A 23,637-nucleotide genomic window follows, 5' to 3' on the forward strand; every position below is an offset into this window, starting at 1 on the left:
ATAATTATTAATTTTTTGAAATTATTTAATAAGATAAAAAATATTAATTGGTACCTACTTCTGGCAGGATGGGATGGGTCGAAAACATCCCATTTCACTAGGGATGGCAGTGTGCCCCGTTCCCGTCGGGGATCCTAGGATAAAAAATTTTGGGGATCGGGGACGGGGACGGGGATACCCCTCCCCGCCCCGCCCCGTCCCCAAAAATTTTTAAAATAAAATTACACAAACACACACACACACACACACATATATATATATATATATATATATATATATATATATATATATATATATATATTGTTGGTGTATGTTTGTGATACTGTAATTACTGTGTGTATTATTGTTGCTTTGAAAGTGAATCATATGACTTGTGGATTGAATGGATTCATATAATTGTTGATGTTTGTGATATATCATTACTGTGTCATACATGCATTACTATTGATCTGAAAAATTAATGATGAATCATATACTTATAGATTTCATTTTTTTTTTTTTAAATTGTACTAGTTTTTGATAGTTTGACTATGGAGTTGACCTGGGATGGAGATTCCCCGTCCCCGTCAAATTCTCCGTGGAGATGGGGATGAGAAATTTTTTCAACTCCCCGTCGGGGACGTGGACGGGGATGGGGTCGGGGTAGCGATGACAGGGAGTATACTCCCCGCCCCACCCCGTTGCCATCCCTACCTTTCACCCCACAATAAAAGGTCGGGAGTCAGAAGTGGGTGGGTATATTACGACCACAGATAGGTCTACAAATGATAAGAAACCTTTCAAGTGACAGCAAACTCCAAATTCACACTTCGAACGTGTGAGAACTCCAAGAAATAACTAAGAAGAATACAATATCAATATATTTCTCTGTGGTTTCGATAATTGACATACAATTGACCTATTTATAATATATTACTAACACCTATAATAATTAAGCTACTAAAATTGTACAAACTATACAATGTAATGATTTATTCTAATATACATAATTTTTTTCTACTAATATGTAATAAATTTTCTTCTAATTACACATCCTAATTAATTGTTTCCTTTTAGGTTCTCCACTAATTAAGACACCAATTATTATTATTTTTTTTTTATGTGTATCACTCTCCAACTAACCCTTCAAAAAACACATTGACCTCAAGGTGTAAAGAGTGACAAAAATAGAACAATGCTTGTACGTGGTGGAAGTTTATGCCACCCTAGCTGGTGGTTGATTTGTAGAAAAAAATGATTCAAAAGATTTTTGAGTGTGATCATGGCTTCTGGTTGGTCAACTCTCTTGACCTGTATTGTCTTGGAATACTTCCATGACATATATAATGACAGATGATCTTGTGAATGTGTTACATGCTCATCTAGTATGAGTCCCACGTCTAAACCATTCTTACTCTTATGTTGGAACGTTCAATGCGATGCTTTAGGTACCCAACTTCATGTTATTGACCTTTATTTAGAGTAAATGCGAGAAGTTTTTTATACAATGTCTGATACACTGATACACTAGAAACTTGATGCAACTTAGGAAATCAAACGGTACACTCCTCGAAATAAATTGGATCAAAAGAAAACTTGACTTGCTTAAGAAAATCCATCCATTGAACGCAACAACCATTACTTTTCATCCAATGGAACCATTTTGAGGCTTTGCCATGAACCATAAATGAAACACAAAAAAAGATGTTGTTCATGAGACACATTATGATATTCAAAAAATTCTTGTGACTAGAAAATCCAAGCACAGGGGTTCTTGCCATCTGTAAGTGTAAAATAATTTACACTATATTGGCTATTTTATTTATTGGCCTTACTAGAATTAATTAAATTAAATTAATGTTGTTAGGTTTATTTCTTTTATGAACCATGTGTGTATAAAATTAGTGGCTAGCATGCATTGGTTAATGATGAAGCATTCAAAGAATAAGATATGTGGTTGGGACTTATTCGAACAAATGAAAGCAAGAAAGATGGCTACGATTGTGGATCAAAAAAGGAACTCATGAAGGATTATAAAAAGCTGCTGTCCGAATGAAGAAGTTGCCAAGCTGATTATTACAAATTTGAGAGAGCTATCCTGATTTACTAAGATATTGATTTTTAATGTGATTTATTATTTAATTCCTAAGAGTATTTAATCTGTACTACATGATCAGTACGTGGTACTGCTGAAACAACTTGTGAAGATTGTTCGGGTATTCGTGTGTCAGTCTTGGATAGGTGTTAGAAAGAGTGGTAGTGGTAAAGGCTGGAGGCCGTATTCATTTACCTCTTGTAATACTCCTTTTGGTGAACATCTATAGTGGATTGGACAGACGTGGGTTGTCCCGCAGACGTAGGAGAAGGAGCTCCGAACTGCGTAACAATTACTTTGTGTTTTTAATTACTTTATGCTTTCTGCAGTTATTATTTATACTTGCTTAAACGAGTTTAAATTAATTAACTTAATTGGTGCATATCTTAATTAACAAGTAAAATCACATAGCTTTTATTTTACAAGTGTCACGGTGCAATTTCACCATCAAATTTTGGAAGATCAATCTTCAAAAAAGAATTGATGCCCAACAATAGGGGATTAGACTACTCAATTCCCATTGATGGTGAAGCATTATTATAGAGCGGAAAATGGACATGGGTATGTGATTTGTGTGGTGCTAAGACTTGTGACGTGTTTGAAGAGAATCAACGGTTTGTGTTAAAGTATGTATAGAATGCTGAAGAGCTTTCAAAGCTTGAAGGTGATGATGGTTCTGGTCATGAAGTTCTTGGCGGATTTTGGACAAGGATTCTATCCATAGTTGAGAAGTTAAAAGAACTAGTGGGGTGTTATAATGACCATGGAAAATGGAGATCAATGAAAGTTTTTTAAAAAAAAATTGTTTGTCGTTTTTTTTTTTTTTTTTACATACTTTTTTCTCTATTGATTTTTTTTTTCCTTTTTTTATATGCAAAGAAAATCAAAGGGATTAAACAATGAAAGAAACTTAAATGCTTTTGGGATTTTTGTTTGGTTTGTTTGTTCGATTTTTTTTTTTCTTTTTTCAAGGGATGTGACAAAAAATAAAAAGATATGGCATACTCTTATCATTGGAATCAACGAAAGCATTAGTTGTTATAGACCCATTAAGACTTTGGTTTAAAAATTGGGCCCAAATAATATTGTCTGACTTAAACCCATGATAGGCCCAATATTTGAAAAGATAACCTCAGTTTCAATTAATTACATGGCTGTTAGTAAATTTGAATTGTGGGCTTACTATTGGGCCAAATTATTCTGCAAATTATTGTGTGGACCATAACAAAAAGGCAAATTCTTGTGTGAACTATGATCCACATAGTTATGTGGATAATGTAATATACATTTTTAATATATTAAAAATATATTATTTGATAATATATAAAAAAAATTATGTACTTTCAAATAATGTACTTTACGTATACAAATAATATACTTTTAGTATATTACAAATATATATTTTATTTATGGTTCACACAAATATATGGACCATGGTCCATAGAATAATGATTGAGTTAATACCCAAAATCGTCCTCGACTATAGTGGTTTTTCTCAATTTCGTCCTAAACGACTTTGGTGACCTAATATCGTCCCAGACTTTTGTGTTTCGCTCAATTTAGTCCTCCATTTGTTATTCCGTCAAATTGGTGTTAAATAAAGGAACAATTAAGTAATGTCAATATTGATCTCTCTTTACTTTTAACTTGTGAAGTGCGAAACTCCTCTTTCTTGTACGAATTACACCCAGAATTACTCCCGGACCTGCAAATCAAATTTTATATTAGCAGTTTTAGGAGTAATTCTGGGAATAATTCGTAAAAAAAAAAAAGGGATTTCGCAGTTCACATGTCTATGAGTAAAGAGATGTCAATATTAAAATTACTGAATTGTCTATTTATTTAACACCAAATGGACAGAATAACAAATGAGGGACTAAATTGAGCAAAAACACAAAAGTCTGGGACTAAATTGAGTGAAACACAAAAGTCTGGGACGATATTAGGTCACCAAAGTCGTTTAGGACGAAATTGAGAAAAACCACTATATTTAGGACAATTTTGGGTATTAACTCAATAATGATTTGTTAATTTTATGCTATGGTTTCCATCGTCAGGGTCCTTTTCAATTTTAGTGAGATTGACAACAACCACAGCCACATGACCACATCGATACATGAACGTAAGAAGATAGCAGAAAAGGAATACAAAATGGTTGGATGAGAGTGGTCATGTTGGGGAATTAAAATATATATATATATATATATATATATAGATAGAAAAGTGCTCATATGTGGTCATGTCATTAGGTGTGGTCATGTGGTCGTATCTGTGTCGTTGAATCAGTTTAATCTAACGGCAGTGGTAATTTTAAGGATTTTCGCGCGTTTTGGTAAGTGGGGGTGTTATGGTAATTACAGTGACCATTTATAGCGGGCGGGTTCCAGAATACACCAACAGTGTTGACAACATACACCAATAGTGTAATAAAACACACCACAGTGAAACACACCAATGGTGTATTCTCGTGTTATGGTAATTACAATGGCCATTTATAGCGGTCGGGTTCCAGAATACACCAACAGTGTTGACAACATGCACCAATAGTGTAATAAAACACACAATAAAATCTTGATTAATATTTCGGTGTTTTATGACGAGTTTACCCTTACAGTTCGCTGGGTAGGAGAATGTGCGCGAAAATACTAAAAAAATCTTGATTAATATGATTCATTGGATCTATCTAATCTAATGGCCTATAATTGACCATATGACCACACCTAACAACATGGCTACATGTGATCACTCCTCTATATATATATATATATATATATATATATATATATATATATATATATATATATATATATATATATATATATATATATATATATATATATATATATATATATATATATATATATATATATTGTGCTCAACCAGAAAATCTATAGTCAATATTTAAGGGTGCATATTGATAAATTTTGTTTTTTTGTGTAAATAATTTGTAAATTATATAAGAGAGATAAATTGTACATAGAAAACAATGTGCGGGCAATGTGCTCGACCAAGAGGGTGTTGATAATTAATTTTATTTTAGATCACTCATTATGGAGCATAGGAATTTAAAATATAAAAGAGATTTTGCCATTCGGACTAGCTAGATTACTTTACCTAAAGTTACTACTTCAGCGGCATTAAAAAAAAAGGAGATTTTGCTAATTCCATCTCAGTCGAACTTATTGTACACGATTTTACTAGCATGGTTTGTTAGTTATTACACATAATCAAAATTTACACAGTACATACACTCGGATAGCGGTTATTGATTTTTCTTGTCACTCAAAAAAGGATAACACCTCATTCATATGAATATTTCGGAGAATAAAAAGACTTACCAAATAATGTAATGGGAATTTTTTTAAAAAATGCTATGTCATATGCAGTCTATTACTCTATTTCATGAACCAAACATTCTTAAGTGTGGACTCTAATTATATTTTCTAATGTGATATTAGACAGTTCATTATATAAGAAAGTGTAGTATCTTTTCTTAACATAACTCCGTATTAGACAACTTACCAAATCTAAAAACATAATAAGTGTGAATGAAAGTTATACCCCTGATTTATGTCCGTTTTCTCCGTTAAGTTTTTTTGTACATTATTCTATAAAGGTTGTACATTAAAATATTTTGGACAAACATACCCCTACCGTTATAACTTCCGTTATCATTTCCACTATTGTTACCATGCACATGCATCCACCATATATTTTCTTATCTTCTTCATTAATAATAATATATACACATTAAATATTTGAGTTATATGTTAATTATTACATAAATATAAATCTCAAATTTATAAAAATGATTTACATTATTATTATTATTGTTATTTAGAATAATTTAAATATCTAAAATCTAAATAAATTTAAATTCTAATATAATGTATTAATATTGGGCACTTATTTTATGCGCATCGCGCATAAAAAATACTAGTGTAAAATGATATTTTGTATGCACATAACTCTCACATTGAAAATAAATCATCATAATTCTTTTGCCTGTTGTATTTATTGTTGTTGTATTGTTATCATTTTATATTCATACAATTAGATATTTGTTCGCACAGGCTTAACTCATTGGTTCAGTAGGTAGTACTTGGGAGAATAGAGCAAAGTTTGAAACTCGACAGCGGTAGTGTGGAGATTATGCCCAAAGTCGACAGATCCATTGTGTGCACCGACATTTGACTATGTCCACTGAGTTACTGAGTTATCGTAATTTACATCATCCCAAATAATCTTAAGTCGGGGTTTGGGGGTATGTAGTTGGGTTAATTGGAAGTGATGGCTAGCAATGAAATTCTTTTTCTACTACTACTGGCATGGGATAAACAATTAGTGCAATGGTCATAACTTTTTAATTTTACCCCCAATGTTAATGATTCACATAGGGAAAAATTATTAATGGTAGATTACAATTAGAAATGGTTCAATACTTATGGGCTAAATTTGATAAATTTAAAAGTCAATGACTAAAATTTGAAATGAGTAATAGTCAGAGAACCTAATCCCAAATTAAATATAATATATATTACATGCAAGAAATAGTTACAAATAATTCAAAACTTATTTGATTTGTGTTTTGAGGGGAAGTTAATAAATTTCAAATTTTATCCTTCAATCACCGTTAATTTTAACATAAACTTAAGGTGAGAGGCTAAAACAACTACTAAACGAACAATTAAGGGACTAAATGAAGTAATAGATATAATTAAAGGTCTAAGTTTACTAGCTAGTTTATCATTTTAGCATAATTGATGGACTAAAACGACCAATTTGCATTATTATTATTATTGTTATTGTTGTTTTTATTTATTTATTTTTTGGATAAAGAGAAAACCTACTCCCGTATAATAGCGTGGAAACCACACAGAAGCTAAGAAGTAAGCCACACCAGGGCCCGTTCTTATAAATGAATGAGTCTTTACCAAAAGCAGATGGAATAAATTACAATTACCATAATTTTTCAGACATATTATGGAATAAATTACAATGGAAAAGCAACAAGCAAGATTCAAACCATGGATCTCTCTACATGAGACACTTTGGGAATGCATTTCTACTATCTCTGCAAGCAAAATCCTTTGTGATTAAGTGCAATTTTATTTATTTTTTAATTGGTAACTAGTAAATTAAATTAAATTTTGAGCCTCTAAAATTTGGGGCTCTGTGCTGTTGGGCTGCTTGCACAATCCAAAATCCGAGCCTGGCCACACTATAAAGATTGTGTGTGTTCTTACCAAAAAAGAAATATAAAATTAAAGATCGTGGGTGACAGATTAGATCATGAAAATGTTGATAAGAGTCAAACTTGTGACATTTTGATATGAAAATTATGATGTACCACTAATAAGGTTGCTACCAATTGGGGTAATGTTACATGTGTAATACTACATAGTACACATACTCTAAATTTTCTATATGCTTACTGGTTTTTTTTATTCATTAAAAATAAATTATCGTTTTTATTATTTCATTTTTCTCCTTTCAATAAAATTACGAAACTTTGACAAAATTTTACTCCATGAGAGTATATATCATTTTCCATGTTTACCTCGTTGTTGTTTTCATCATCAAAGGTTGCATTATTGCTAAGTTGATAACTGCTACCTTGTTGTTTTCTTGCTCAGTATCTATTCTGACATCACGCCTACAACATTCACTGTCAAATAACTAACTTACAATTTCCAATGTCTTGTTGATGATTATGATAGTTTTGTTGGAATCAGATCCACTATAAATCGGATATATAGGTACAAAACGGAGATAGTATATATAAAGCTTGATATATTAGCTCAAAACGGGGTAGTATGTATAAAGCCTGATATATTAGCCCAAAACGGTGGCCGAAAGAATACATAAATAATAAATACTCTGCTAAAAATCGAACCCTAGTGTGTCAGTAAAAAAGAAGAGACTTAGGCCAATAACCTATAAGAGGTTTGAGCGGTGAATCAAGGGATGCCTTTCAACTTTTTAAGGGAAGAGAAATGTGCATATTTATATCTTTTTTTGAAAACGGTGCGTATTTATATTGTTGAAGGACTCATAGATTATTCACAAATGGACGACATCGGACAACCTCCATTCTTGGTCACACACGTGTCCCCTACTACTTTGCATCCCGCGCAAGCTCATGGATAAGTGGAGCTTCTTGCCCTTTAATACATAAGATCTTGAGTTGCTTGGGTGGTTAATGCTTATGTTGGTTGCTAAGTGGGAGGTTGTGGGTTCAATACCCCTTAGTAGGCCAACACCATGGACACCCCGCTTGGTGATTGAGCCAATATTTTTCAATAAAATAAAATGACCCTGAGGTCCCATATTCTCATCAGATTCAAAATAATAATTTTTGTAAGGTAGTAGAATAATGTAAAATTAAATATTTAATAATTTAATTATTTTTGAAATATATTTTATCTAAGGATGTAAATAAATTAAAATTGATTTTTTCGAATATATAATGTTATATAGTCTTAATTAACAACTCCCGAATATTATTACTTTCTACCAACATGCCTCGGTTTAATTATGTGAAAGAAATTATAATCGCATCGTGCATATTGCGCTAGTATCTACATCTTGCAGAATGAGACTAATACAGTCAAACTTCAATTAGCCCTAGATATGATATAGACACATGAGTTTAAACTCTTGACCCCATCTTTAAGTGACTCCAAACCTTTCTAGGATTTGAATCACTATGATAGAACTATCCTCTAACGAGAGCTCAATTGCGTCTCGATTGGAAGAATGCAACAAAAAATACAAACTAAAAAAATCACTAATAGCATATATGGTTCATGTGAAAATAATTTATGCGAGAATTTTTTTTCTTCAAATTTGAAGAAAAATATATTTTACTTTTTCCCCCTGAGTTATATACCTATAGCATTTTTCCCCCTAAATTATTGAAGTGGTTGTTTTTTTCCCTGAAATGTTAAATGGACATATTTACCCTTAAACTAAATATTTAATTTATTTTTTTCTCCAATAAATTATGACCATAATTTGGTTCAAACTAAACAAACACTATAGCAACCAAACCGAAATATTCCAATTACAATTTAGAATCGAAATTCGATATTTAGAGTTTATTAAAATCGTGAACCGGAACGGACGGTTCATGTTCCGAACTGAAAAAATAAAATACATTTATTGTTGAATTTAGACTATTTTAAAATAAAGACGGTTCAAAACCGCGAATCAGATCCGGAACCGCCGGTTCACGGTTCAAGATTCAATTTTTTTGATACATAATTTTAATAAATTGACATTTAAATATTGGGTTCTAGATCTGAATTATAACCGTAAACTATTAATTGTCGATTGCTTTAGTATCCGGTTCAATTCAAATCGAACCGTGGTCATCCCTACGTATACGCAATAATTTGTTGGAGTAGTAAAATAAATAAAATGTTTACTTTAAGGGTATAAATGTCAATTTAATATATCAGGGGGGAAAAAGCACTACTTTTAGAATAATTGAGGAGGCTAATGTGCTTACCTAAATAATTGAGGGAGAAAAAGTGCTATAAGTATATAACTCATGGGTAAAAAGTGTCATTTTCCCTTTATTTTATTTTATACCTTTCGAGAGAAAAGTTATCAAACGAATTTCTAGATTACCCTCATATATCTTTATTATGTAAAGATATTTGTATCTTTATACTAATTATTTCCAACAAACCAAACAATAAAATCGACGTTCCAAGTATTTTTTTCATAAAATTTAATTCAGTTGATTTTTAATTATTTTCCACGAGCCAAACTGGTTGTAAGTGCTCAAAAATGTAATTTTAATTTATTTCTAATTTTCAATTTATGACGCAAATATTGCAACTTGCATACCAAATTAAACGTTACCTACCTCGTTTAATTTGTTAATGTCTTTATTTATCTGTTTTTTTATGTCCTTTTTTTGTGTGGTTGTGGCATCATCATAGAAAGTGGTTTAGTATTCTTTCTTGAATTCATGGAGGAGATGAACGCACATCGACGAGCTGCATGCATCTCACCAGAATTGCCAGCAACATAACAGATTAATTCTGTCATCATATCATGTCATTCAATATTCTATCCATGGATCAAAACTCGATATATTCCTTTTTAAAATTATTTAATGAGACTTCATTTAAAAAATTAAGAAAGAGTTAATTCTAAAAATAACTCACTAACCCGCATGGGCAGCTTAGTTAGTTGAAGTTTGGGAACAATGACATGGGATCTAGTTTCACTAGCGACAGTGTGGGATCAACCTCTCAAAATGAGGGGCTCCTTGTGCGGAGTAAGCAAAGATCTAGCCTCTTTGTTCAGCTGAGTTACCATGATTTACATCCTCACATATGCTCTGAAGGACCGGGCGTGGGACCCTTGGGGTTGAGGATTCAACCTTTTGGGAACAATAATTGACTGACTATAGACATTTATCAACTTTAATCATCGGTCTTCAATTGGACCATAAAAATTATATCTTAACTATTGACATTTCTCTATTTTTTTCATCATTAACTTTCAATTTGAACATAAATAGTCACTTAACGATTGATTTTGTTCTAAATTTAGTCATCCAGATAAATATTCATTTAGTAAATATTACATTTAAGGGTAATAAAGTAAAAAATTTAGTTCTTCGATCACATTCCCACTAATAATAACCCAATGTATTAACTTTATGAACTCAATTTGTCCATCCCAACAATTTTTACATTATTACGCTTAAATTTAATGTTTACTAAATAAATATTTAACTGGAAAACCAAATTTGAAACAAAATCGATAGTTAAAGGACTATTTATGATCAAATTAAAAGTCAATGATGAAAATTGATAAATATTAATAGTTAATGGACCATTTATGGTCTAATTAAAAATCGATAATAAAAATTATATTGATAAAATGTTAATAGTCAATGGACGATTCTTGGAATTAAGTCATTAAGAAACAATGATGTAATTTATGTGTGATTGATCCATATAAGGTTCTACTTGAATATGGAGTTTAAGAATTAAGGTTTTTTTTTTTTTTTTTTTTAAATGGGATAGATGAATACGGGGTGATGTGATAATATGATCTCGATCACACCCGTTTCATAAAACAATTGTGCATCGATGCTTAAGTTTGATGATTCTCTAATCTATTGGACTGTCTTTTGGAATGAGCTTTTTTTCGTTAGGGTTGAATACCTATCATTGGTGCTCTTGTAGGGAGAGTAGTGTGTGGCAAGAAAGGGTTACCTACATGACAGAAACTCAATACGGAGAGACGACGAGGTCATAAGTGAAAGTTGTAAGTGAGAGCCGTTTGCTTATATGATGTTGTTGTAGATTGGTAGCAGAGGGGGTGACCTAATAAAGAATTATCTGGTGCTTGATAATGTGATAATAAGGTAAAATAAGATTGTAGATCTGAGTATGAGATGTCTAAAGTGGGTCGTTGTGAACTTAAACTTTTCAACGGTCGATAGTAATACGATCCATATCAATTGATTTTGCAAGCTAGAAATGATAAAGTAATATTTAAACTTAAGAAGTTTCATACCATACAAATTTATAAGTGTAGATAATATTCTTTTGACATGAGATTCAAAATGGAGAATGAAGGTTGGAGCAATGTGCACATGTACTTTTGGTAAATGAATAATTTTCATTTCAATAGTCATTGGTTTGCAGTGGGTCATATAGCTAGGCTTATACTATACAATCATACCCAATTTGACAATTTGCTTTTTTTACACAATGGTTCAAGTGCTCCAACATAGCTTTTTAAAACTATTATTTATTCAAAAGCATCTCTATCACTCTAAATTTAGCTTTGGAAAATTAATGAAAGAAATAATATTTATTTACATGCATGTAGTATATATTTACTATTCATTGGTCTCAACTTGTTAAAGCAAGTAGAGTGAACAACACATCTAGGAGACTTGAACTCATGACCTCTCATATGAGAAAAGTCACTACATGTCATCTGAGCACAAGGTGCTTGGCTCTTATTTTTTTGAACATTTTAAATTTTAAAAAATATTTTAAATTTACACGTCCTTTTTGTATATTTAACAGTACTTTAGATGTAGTTTTTAAATATATCAATTTTATGCATTAACACTGAATTAAATATTACAAAAAATTAAATTCTAGATAACTTTAGTCAAACTTTATTAAGAACAACCCCATCAATGAATTTTAGGATGATTTTTTCCGAACAAAAAATTAGCATGTAATTTTTCAACAAATGAGAAGGGAGTTTCATAACTTTTTTTTTTTTTTTGCAATTACAAAATTTTTGTGAGCCCCATTAAAAAGAATTTAAAGTAAAAGAGACAATGTAGATGTGTGTCTGGTGCACTTGCTGCTCTCAGCTGCACACAACAGCTGAGAGTGTGAGAGAAGATTTTTTTATTTTTTTTTTCTTTTTGTCAGAATTTTTTTCTTTTTTTTTTCCTTAATTTTTCTCTTCTCTCTTTTCTCTCTTTCCTTCATGTCACTGCAAAAATCAAGCAAAAAAAAAACAAACCATTTAAGTTGCTCAGCCAAACTAAAAACATAATATGAGTTGAAGGGTAATACATTGAACAAACCTTAATCTTAATTATATTTTTTTTTTTGATAAAGGGATTAATTCAATAAATCAGAAACAAGAATCGGAACTACAAACGGGGGGATTGGCAAGCCTTACCCCCTGGACCCGACCCGACAATCTTAGTGCATTAAAAATAAAAAGTCGTAAAAGCATTCATGCATGCACGTACAATAAATAATGTTATTTGTCTCTTATTACACATTATTGGATGCAATACACTTTCTACTCTTTCAATGATGATTTGCAAATCAATATGACCTCTTAAAACCCACGTTATTTTAATTGACAATTATACTGTGGACGAGTGTCCACTTTGCATGACGAACCCGCGTATACAAAAATAAAATTGTAGGTATATATATAGAAAAAAATAAGTACATAAAAATGACATAAATAGTAGTGAATCTATTATTTACATTAGACACTAGTGAATTTATACGCATACAATAGTGAATTTATATATCCATAGTAGAAATTTATATATATACCTATAGTAATAACTTTTATGAATCAAATTTATATATCTAAAATTATGAGTTTATGTACATTGTGATTTATTTTTAAAATTTAAAAAAAAATCAATATAGTTATCATTTAAATTTAAAAAATTCATTTAGAACTTTTAGTAAATATTTAGGAGATATTTATCCAACTTATTTATTTATTGTTTGTAGCCCAAAAGCTACTTTCTCAATAGTTATTGCGTGAACTATAATCCTCATAGCTGTGGGCCACAGTCCAAAAATGGCGTCATTTAGCGTAAATTTTATTTTTCACGCGACTACTGTAATAGGCAAATTATGCCGTGCATCCGTGTGCACCATGCATGGTGCACACGGATGCAAAAACGACGTCGTTTTGACTAAAAACGCACATCCCACTTTTAAAAAAATCAGTTTTGATTCCCAAGTTCCACCCAGAGGCACAGAAGTTGGCCCAAAGGGAATCGTCACTTGTAAGAATTGAACCAGGTTATCCTAGAATTCTTCCTCATAAAGAGAACTCATTTGCCACTTGAGCTACCCTATTGGTTATTGCATTATTATTATTATTCGTTCATTACCCATTTTTTCCGAGTTACCCAATTTTATGCAGGCCTATGTAGTTTGCAAAAAAACCATCACTTTTGAAAGATTCAATTCAGGGTCAAATAACTTCTGTAAAAAGTAAAAACCCAAAATTTTATCTCAGCCTGAAAACATAAAGATATATATAGGAAGAGTGCGATACCCATTTCATTTAAGCTCCTAATAAAAACAAGAGAGAAAAAAAAATGAGTGGGGCTTCCATAGACGACGACACCATTAAGGAGCTTAATGAACCGCTATTGGAACCCAAACGACAACCTGCGGCGGGTGAACAGATAAGCTCGGAGCTAGAAGACACACTCTCCGACACCAGCTTGTCGAACCTACGGCGGCTGCAAAAGGCCACCGCCATTGAACTGAGGAATCTCTTCCGCCTTGCGGCGCCGGCCATCATCGTTTACTTGCTCAACAATGTTACCTCCATGTCCACGCAGATCTTCTGCGGCCATCTTGGAAATCTCCAGCTTGCTGCTGCTTCCCTTGGGAATGATGGTATTCAGCTCATGGCCTATGGAGTTATGGTAATCTTCTTCTTCTTTTCCATATACACTACATACCCTCCTAAAATGATAGCATACACAATATCAAGGCTAACTAACTAGTATATATGTTCAATAGGGCAACTACTTATTGTTATCTTCCCAGTGTGATAGTATTAGATACAATCATATACATATACAGAGTATATACGGACTATGATATTATTTGATTATATTGGATACTATTAAAGTACGTATTAGTGTTGATAGTATTAGATCTAATCATATATGATATTATTAGTATCAATTTTGCTAGTATTTAGTACAATAAAGTATATATATATATATATATATATATATATATATATATATATATATATATATATATACACGGAGTAACTTCAGTTATATTGGTCGTACAGTTGGCTTTGTAAAATCAATGTTCTAAGTTAGACTCCTTGTGGGAATTGTCTATTGGCCTTCTTGGTTTGAGCTGGTCACTATGATAACCTAAGTTGGTTTACCTCTTTGTTGTCTAGGGTTACAAGGCAGACAACCTAGGTTGGTTTAGGGTTAATAGCTGAAATGGACAAAAATTGAGAGGAGTGGAGAAAATAGGCATTTTTTAAAATTTGTACATGTTTAGGAAAAACTCCATTGGAACTTGGGTTTAAGGTCCAAAAAAAGCAAGTCCCAATGGTGTTTTTTAAATTAATGAAAAAAAATTCATAAAAGTATACAAGTTTTAAAAATTGTCTATTTTTGGTCGACTTCTCTTTTGTCCATTTCAGTCAGTAAGCCGGCTGGTTTCTAGGGTTACAAGGCAGATTTCAATACTATTATCGCCACCAGTATTGATCGACATTGTAGACTTTCCCGAACATTTGATTATCATTTAGGAGTAGATAGATGGGAGTGGGTAATTGAAAGAGATTTGTGGATGATTAACATATATGTGCATTTCATGAGCAGCTTGGAATGGGAAGTGCAGTGGAGACACTATGTGGGCAAGCCTATGGAGCACACAAGTATGAAATGCTAGGAATCTATCTCCAAAGATCCACCATCCTCCTCATGTTGACAGGGCTGCCCCTCATGGTGGTCTACCTCTTCTCCAAACAGATCCTCCTCTTACTAGGAGAATCCAAGAGTGTTGCCTCTGCATCTGCCCTCTTCGTCGACGGCCTAATCCCTCAAATCTTCGCCTACGCCGCCAACTTCCCCATCCAGAAATTCTTGCAGTCTCAGAGCATTGTGAACCCCAGTGCATACATCTCAGGGGCCACATTGATTCTTCACATTTTGCTCACATGGGTGGTTTTGTATGTGTTGCAGTGGGGGCTTCTGGGAGGGGCTCTGGTTCTGAGCCTGTCTTGGTGGGTCATTGTGGGGGCACAGTTTGTGTATATATTGTGCAGCGAGAAGTGCAGGAGGACTTGGAGGGGTTTCAGCTGGCTGGCGTTTTCTGGGCTCTGGGATTTCTTCAAGCTGTCCCTTGCATCTGCTGTGATGCTGTGTTTGGAGACCTGGTACTACCAGATTATGGTTCTGGTGGCTGGTTTGCTCCCTGATCCTGAAGTGGCATTGGATTCCCTGGCTGTTTGGTAAGTCCCCACAATAGATATCACCTGATAGCTTAGTTGGTCATTGAGTGGTAGATTGTAAGCACGCAGGATCGAGTCCTGGCAGCTGTAGTGTGAGAATTACATTCAATGTGGTAGATTCTTTATAGGTATAAGCAATGTTGCAGAAGTCGCTAGTCGGGCGCCCGAGGGGCGCCTCCTAGGCAGTCGAGTAAATGGGGTATATCGTCTTTACTTTCTCCATTCTGGGTTGGGAGTTGTTAGACTATTATAATCCCACAAACTATTCACCTACATATGTTATAGATGGTTATTAGTTGAATACATGGCTGGAGAAATATAGAAGAAGAGCAAACGAGCAGGCAAAAAATACCACTAGTCCGAGTTGGGCGCCAACTCAGTCTAATTAGGCGCTAACTAGGCAGAGTTAGGTACCCAACTCAGTGCCTAAGACGCTTAGTCAGCTTAGGCTGATTTTTACAACAGTGGGTATAAAGAATTGGTCCTTCCACCTAATGGGGTGCTCTTTTATATTAAATTAAATGATAATTTCTTGTTCACTACTAGAAAGTAGAAATTGATAACTGAACAACATATATATTTATGTAATTATGTTTTATATATTATATACTCAAATAATAGCAAACTAAATGTACATAACATCATCCATTTATGAATTGGCCCCAAAAAGTTGTCATATATACAATTAGTGAAGTAATTTTTGGTACATTTTGCAGTTCGACAATTCTTGGATGGGTGTTCATGATTTCTGTGGGTTTCAATGCGGCAGCAAGGTTAGTATTCTATATCGGAAAACTCAATCGTATATAGATAAAAAAGGGTCAAAAGAGATGAGTGAGTGTAACATAATTTTCGTATTAAAATGTTATAAAATCGAGTCTTGTCAATATCTTTGTTGTTAAGCTTGTCACTCAAGACTTAATCAATATACAATTTCAAATATTGATAGTAAATTTCTTTCATCATTAAAAATAAAAGGACATTAATTAACAATAGAATAAAATGAATAAATAATATTACAGTAGTTTTTGTCTTGATTGAATCATTGGTGACCAACATGTAGTCATACGTACGATAATTGTTAGTATACTCAGCAACGGGTAGTGTGTGGATTATGTCTGAAGTAAGCGAATTTCTTGTATCTATTGATATTTGACCCTATTTGTTAAGTTACTGTGTTACTGTGGGGTTTACATTTCACATGTTTTATCGAGTCAAAGTGTGTGACTCTTAAAGTTGAAAATTTAACTTTTCGGAGAAGATAATATTATTATATTAATAACAATATTTTAAAAATTCTCGTTCTTTGTGTATAAAGTGGTGGAGATTGATGAAATAGATTCCTATATTCTGAGTTTTTTTTTTTTTTTTTTTTATATACAAAAAGATAAAAATGCTTTTCACCCTAATTTCAAGATTAGCTCGTATTTTTTTACCATACAAAATGGTTAGAAATTGAAGGCTTTTAATTAATACGGAATACATAGTTTTTGACATTTGCAAATATGCTTAAAGCTAAGTGATCACTATCATCAATCTCTAAACTAGGTTGTTGAAAAAGTTAGCTTTAAACATATTTGGTAAGTTTAAGGTTAATGATAGATGAATCCCACACTATCTAAGGCTTATTCAAAATCCTTAAAGCAAATTAACAGTCAATCAGATACTCACATTTATTACAAGTAATTTCTATGTATACGTGTTTGTCTCTCAGTAAATATGTCGTGGAACATAACATTGCTACTTCTTACTTAAAAATTTAGGAATCTCACTAATAACATTTTAAGTTTTTGTAATTGTTTAACAGTGTGAGGGTGAGCAATGAGCTAGGGGCAGGGCATCCCAAGTCGGCTTCATTTTCAGTAATAGTGGTGACAATAAGTTCCTTCATTGTCGCGGTTGTGATCGGAATAGTCGTCATACTCCTCCGCCACCGGCTGAGCTATGCCTTCACCGGTGGCGAAACCATCGCCAATGCAGTCTCAGATCTTGCACCTCTCTTGACTGTCTCCATTCTTCTAAACGGCATTCAACCCGTCTTGTCAGGTAACAATATAATATAATAGTATAATATAATATTATATTATTATAATAATATAATATAATAATGCATTTAAGTACTATACACTCACATACATATACTCATATAGTACAATTTAATTAATTTATTATTATTATTTTTATTTTTATTTTTTTTAGTTACGGTCTTGCTGCCAAAAATCTAAAACATTAAATATAACGCTATGGCCTATTCCAATAGCTATATTGTGGACCATGTACGGTGAATCTTTCTTCGGTGGTGTCTTTTTTTTTTTTTTAATAATTACTTCTGGTCTCTTGGCTTAATACTCATCTTATTAAATTAAGTTTCTGATTTTAAAATTTTTTATTTGTAGTGCATCACAATTTAATTTATTCTACATTTGGTCTATTGTTCAATTTATCGATCAACCTAAGTCGGGAGAAAAAAAGACAAAACACAACTTTTGACGTTTTGTTACCTTGTTTTTTACATTTGGGCTTGACTAGCCTTTAAAAAAAAGTTTTTGATACCTACTTTTTGACTTAGGTTGACTGGCAATTTGAACAATGGATCAATTGCGAAAGAAATTGAATTGTCACGCGTATCAAAATTAGAAATTTTGATAGTTAGGGATCTAATTTGAGAGGGAGAGGAAGTAATATAGTTGTGAGAACAAAAGTGAAAATTTGATGTTTAGGTAATTTATGCCGGATTCTTGTGATTTGTACTATGATTAATTGATTAGAAAATGACAGGGGTCTACCATTTTGTTGTTGTTTAAGTTGTTATTGAAGTGATATTTTCAATTCTTTATTAGAATTTCAAAGAATGTCACTTTTTGTTCATAAATTATAAGAAAATAATATTTGTTTGTATATTAATTATACTATTATTACTTTTTGTCTATTAATTATTTGCGAAATAGCTTTTGTCATTTCTTATTTGTCTGCTAAGTGCCTTTTTAAATCCAACCTAATAGATATCAAGAAAATAAAAAAGGGTCACTTCACAGATAATAGAATGACAAAAAGTGGCCACAGATATAATTATGGGACAAAATTTACTATTTTTCTACAATTAAATGACATATAATTATGGGATGAAATTGACTATTTTCCTACAATTAAATGACGAAAAATGCCACCCTGGCTCCTTTTAAAAAAATGACGAAAAATGCCATTTTCTTTTTATGACAATGAAAAAAATAGTGAAATAAATGTTAGTAATTTGCATTATCAATCATTAAATTGTAGAGTTGGCTAATTAGAGTCTTTGAAAAATAATGCCAAATTTTAATAGACATGTTAATTGGGATTGGAAACGTCATTTCCATGAAATTTTAAAAAAATAATAAAAAATTATGATGACGCATATTAGTCACAAAAACGGTTAGCTAGCCACTTTGAAAGTGTGTCCTACCGTTTTATACATAGATCAGCGAATATGCTAGCCCATACATTTAGGCAACAGATTCACAACCTAATCCCTTTACTTTGTATTTTTCCATTCCTACTTGTATCCTATATGTGTTTCCTATTGCTTAATATAGTTTCAGTTTTTACCTTAAAAATAAAAACTTGAATTTCTTTTAATATTTATTATTTAAAATTATTTTATTTTATTGTGTGGCTGCTAAAATAACTAAGTAAATATCGTTGTCTAATTTCAATGCATAAAATAATTTATTTAGCCCTAAGACAAGTGTGACTCATTTACTTGAGTTTGTGGTTGTCTATAACCTTAAAATACAAAAGAAAAAAAAATGATGTTTTTAATGACATTGACATGTTATTTGGACTTCAGTTCTTATAAATTTAGGAATAATTCTAATATATATATATATATATATATATATATATATATATATATATATATATATATATATATATATATTACTTAAAATTATTACAAATTTTGCATGTGTAGCTCGAATCAAATCTATCAGATATCATATGTAAAAAAAAAAAAAAAAAAAAAAAAAAAAAACAAAACAAAACAAAACAAAAATTACAGTTTCAAAAAACTTTAAATAAAAATTTTGTAATTTTGTTATTTATGAGAATTGAGTGTATATGCTGATATATAATTAATTATTATATACGGAGTATATCTTTTTGAGATTTTTTTTTTAAAAGTGAATAATTATATTAGCCACACAAGGAATATAATTGATAAGGTTTTACGTTGATGGTGCATGGGATTTGAAGGGGTGGCGGTTGGGTGTGGATGGCAATCGTTTGTGGCGTACGTTAATGTTGGATGCTACTATGTTGTCGGCATTCCGGTCGGGGTTCTTCTTGGCTTCAAATTCCAACTTGAAGCTCAGGTAATTAAAAAAAAAAAAAAAAAACACACAAAATTAATACTTAATCTGTCTCATTTTATGTGTCTGATTCAGTTAACGAGGCTTGACTGAAATTACACCACACTCCTCCCAAAAGGTTGAATCCCTAACCAAATTACACAGCACTTAAAGTACTATTAAACAAAACATCAAATTTAAAAATAGTAAGAAATACTAAAGAAAATAAACAAATAAGAAAGAGTTAATTTCACCATTGAATAATAAGTATGACAGATAAAATTGGACAGAGAGAGTAATAATAAGGGAAGTTTCAATTTTTTGTTCATATACTCCGTATATAGATGGTGTGGGAAATCTACAGTCACTACATATAAGTGCACTCGATATCAACCGAAGGGGTGTTAGCAAAAATCAAGCTCATGATCTTTTGATACAAGAGTCATACTTTACCTACTCAGCTACTCTTTTCAAAACATAATAGTATATTTTTAATCCTTAAATTATACTCCGTAGTTGTTAATTAGGGGAGTGAAGTTTTTGGTCCATCCATTAACATGTCTGATCTATTAAAATTTATTGCTATTTTTCAGAAATTGTAGTTGAGTAGGGTTGCACTCAAACTCTATAACTTAGCAGAAAAAATGCATAACACTCCACCTCATTAGGAGACAAACCAAAAACACCAGTACACTGATAATTAATTTAATGACTAAAAGTGGTGATATTTATAATGCCTAAACTAAATTTACTATTATTTTATTAAGTAGAGACCAAAAGTGTAATTTTTTATAATAATAATAATTTTTCTATTATTTGTACATATGTATTTGTAGGGAATCTGGCTGGGATTGCTGGGAGGAACAGCCATGCAGACACTTATCTTAATATGGGTCACTTTTCGAACCAACTGGGATAAAGAGGTAGACTTATAATATAAATAAACTTATGAATTTAAAATTCAATTTATTATATATTTTATTTTTTGGATTTTTGTATTTACTTGTTTGTTTTTTGCATGTTCAGGTTGAAGTAGCACAAAACCGGTTGAAAAAGTGGCAAGCTAAAGAACTTTAAGTTTGTATTTGTCGTTTAATTAGAAAAATAAAGGGAGAAATACAATAATTCTAAACCCAAAAAAAATCCTATTTTTAGAATATGAAATTGAAAAAGAAAAGAAAAAAAAAACATAATTTCCATGCCTTGAGTTGACACTAGTGGTTGTATTTTTTTATTTTAATTTTAATTTTTTTGTTGCTTTTTTCATAATTTTCAAGTTAAATTTATAAAAATTGTATACTAACTTTGATAAATGCTAGCTAATGTTAGGAGGTTTTAAGGGGTATTTATCAATTTCATTCTTTACTTTTTGTTATATTGTATCAGTATCTGCATCTCACGAGATGAGACTAATAAAGTTCTTACCTGATCTATATATTCAAGAGCAACTCTCCTATACATTGCTATTTAGATGAGTTCAAATTCTTGACCTCATACAAATTTAATAAGTGTGATCTTATAATGTTAGTATTAAAAAAAAAAAAGCAAATTAAAATGAATATATAATGTATTATATGTTCTATTAGTCTCAACAATTAGGCAAGAGGCACTACATTTTCAGCAGGGGAAAGCCAATCGTTATGCGTTGGACCCGTGTCCAGCATGCTTGCTGGACACGGGTAACAGTGCCGTTAGGCACTGTTATCTCCTTTTTTTTTTTTTTTTTTTTAAAAAAAAATTTCAGACAGCTTCATTGTAAGAGTATATGTTCATAATTTTATTATTATATGTTAATAACTATACATTCATAACTCCATAACTGTACGTTCATAACTCTATAACTGTACATTCATAACTCCATAACTGTACATTCATAACTCCATAATTGTACATTCATAATTTTCGAAGCTCTATGTTCACAATTTTAGAGCTCTATGTTCATAATTTTATCACTATATGTTCATAATTGTAAGTTCATAATGTTAGAGCTCTTTGTTCATAATTTGATCAATAACTGTACATTCATAATTCCATATTGTAGATTCATAATCTCATAACTGTAGATTCATAACTCCATAATTGTAGATTCATAACTCTTTAACTGTACATTCATAACTCCATAACTGTACATTCAATCTTCGAAGCTCTATATTCACAATTTTAAAGCTCCATGGTCATAATTTTATCACTATATATGTTCATAATTGTAAGTTCATAATGTTAGAGCTCTGTGTTTATAATTTCATAATTGCATAACTGTATATTCATAACGGCATAACTGTACATTCATAACGGCATAACTGTACATTCATAATCCAAAAAAAAAAAAATAATGCCGTTAACGGCAAAACGCGCGCGAAATTTTTTTTTTAACTAAATGACGCGTCTTTTTTAAAAAAAAAAAAACGACGTCGTTTTGGGTCCGTGTCCACAATTCAATATGGACACGGGTCCAGGGCATAATTTGCCGGGGAAAGCATGTTGGGTCATATAGTGGGCTCATTACTTACTTGGGCCTAGTTTGGAAAATAGCCTTAAGGGCCTTTGGCTTATTGATTTTTTTTTATTATTATTATTCCGTTCTCTTTTTACGAGAAATGTTATTTCTTTTGTACTAAAGTTGCTACAATATTGTTAAAGTTATTATTCACATATACTATTATATTTGACCTTATAGAAACACTAGGGGATATTTGGTAAATAGTTGTTAGCTAATTATGTTAGTGAGTTTAACTAGTTGATAATATTGGTTAATTTGTATAAAGATGTTTGATAAATTAACTGTTATCTAATAGATGATTACATGCAAAATGACTTTTTCAAAAAGCTGATTGAAAATGCTGCTTTGAGCAGCCTTTTGAATTTTGCATTTTAGAGTAATAAGCTCTTACAAAAAACTAATTAATCAAACACTTATATTAACTGTTTAACTAAGTCAAACAACTAATAGTAATCAAATAAACTAAAATTAACTGATAAGCTAATTATGTTACCAGGCTTAACAATCATATTATCGTAATGTCTCTACCAAAAGTCTGAAGATAAGGCAAGGAAAAGTCAACCTTTTTCGAATATCACTTTTCAATAATAAGAAAAAGGTTTTTGTTATATATATATATAACAAAATAAACTTGTCATTATTATTTGAGGATATGTATTAAGATAAATTTTGTTCATGTGCAATCATGTAAATTGTACTACGGAGATTTTGTATGACTGCTTCAACTGAAAATATATTTGCAAAAATTAATTACTTAATTTTGTGTATAATAATGATGCTCCATGCACCCCTTTAATCACTATTTTTGGGATAATAATATCTTATTTTTTGTCAAAAACCTTGTGATTGAGCAGCATAGTTGTGACCCTTCAAATAAAAAATTTTAAATTCAAACTTCAGTGTTTATGTATAAATCAATTCTACATTGTAATAGAGTCAATAGCATTAAAATATATATCTATCTTACCTTTTCTGTTTTC

At 31.4% G+C, this 23,637-nt stretch overlaps 1 protein-coding gene and 1 long non-coding RNA gene across 3 annotated transcripts; one reads left to right on the forward strand and one right to left on the reverse strand.

Moving 5' to 3' along the window:
- Positions 1-311: 311 nt before the first annotated feature.
- Positions 312-23,082, reverse strand: LOC109165049. Its single transcript, XR_002051479.1, has 3 exons — positions 22,973-23,082; positions 10,567-10,572; positions 312-322 (listed from the first exon to the last, which is right to left on the reverse strand). It is a non-coding gene; the product is annotated as an uncharacterized LOC109165049 (long non-coding RNA).
- On the forward strand, positions 13,897-21,502 carry LOC109165035 (protein DETOXIFICATION 40-like). 2 transcript variants are annotated; one of them, XM_019313639.1, is made up of 7 exons: positions 13,897-14,270; positions 15,201-15,832; positions 16,549-16,605; positions 17,640-17,878; positions 20,063-20,181; positions 20,994-21,080; positions 21,184-21,502. In XM_019313639.1, the coding sequence occupies exons 1-7, from the start codon at positions 13,935-13,937 to the stop codon at positions 21,232-21,234; spliced, it is 1,521 nt and encodes a 506-aa protein (XP_019169184.1). In that variant the 5' UTR covers positions 13,897-13,934; the 3' UTR covers positions 21,235-21,502. The 2 variants fall into 2 exon arrangements, with proteins under 2 accessions (XP_019169184.1, XP_019169191.1); XM_019313646.1 differs by lacking the exon at positions 20,063-20,181.
- Positions 23,083-23,637: the final 555 nt, after the last annotated feature.

This window comes from Ipomoea nil, unplaced genomic scaffold, assembly GCF_001879475.1.
Source record: "Ipomoea nil cultivar Tokyo-kokei standard unplaced genomic scaffold, Asagao_1.1 scaffold0317, whole genome shotgun sequence".
Taxonomy (NCBI): domain Eukaryota; kingdom Viridiplantae; phylum Streptophyta; class Magnoliopsida; order Solanales; family Convolvulaceae; genus Ipomoea; species Ipomoea nil.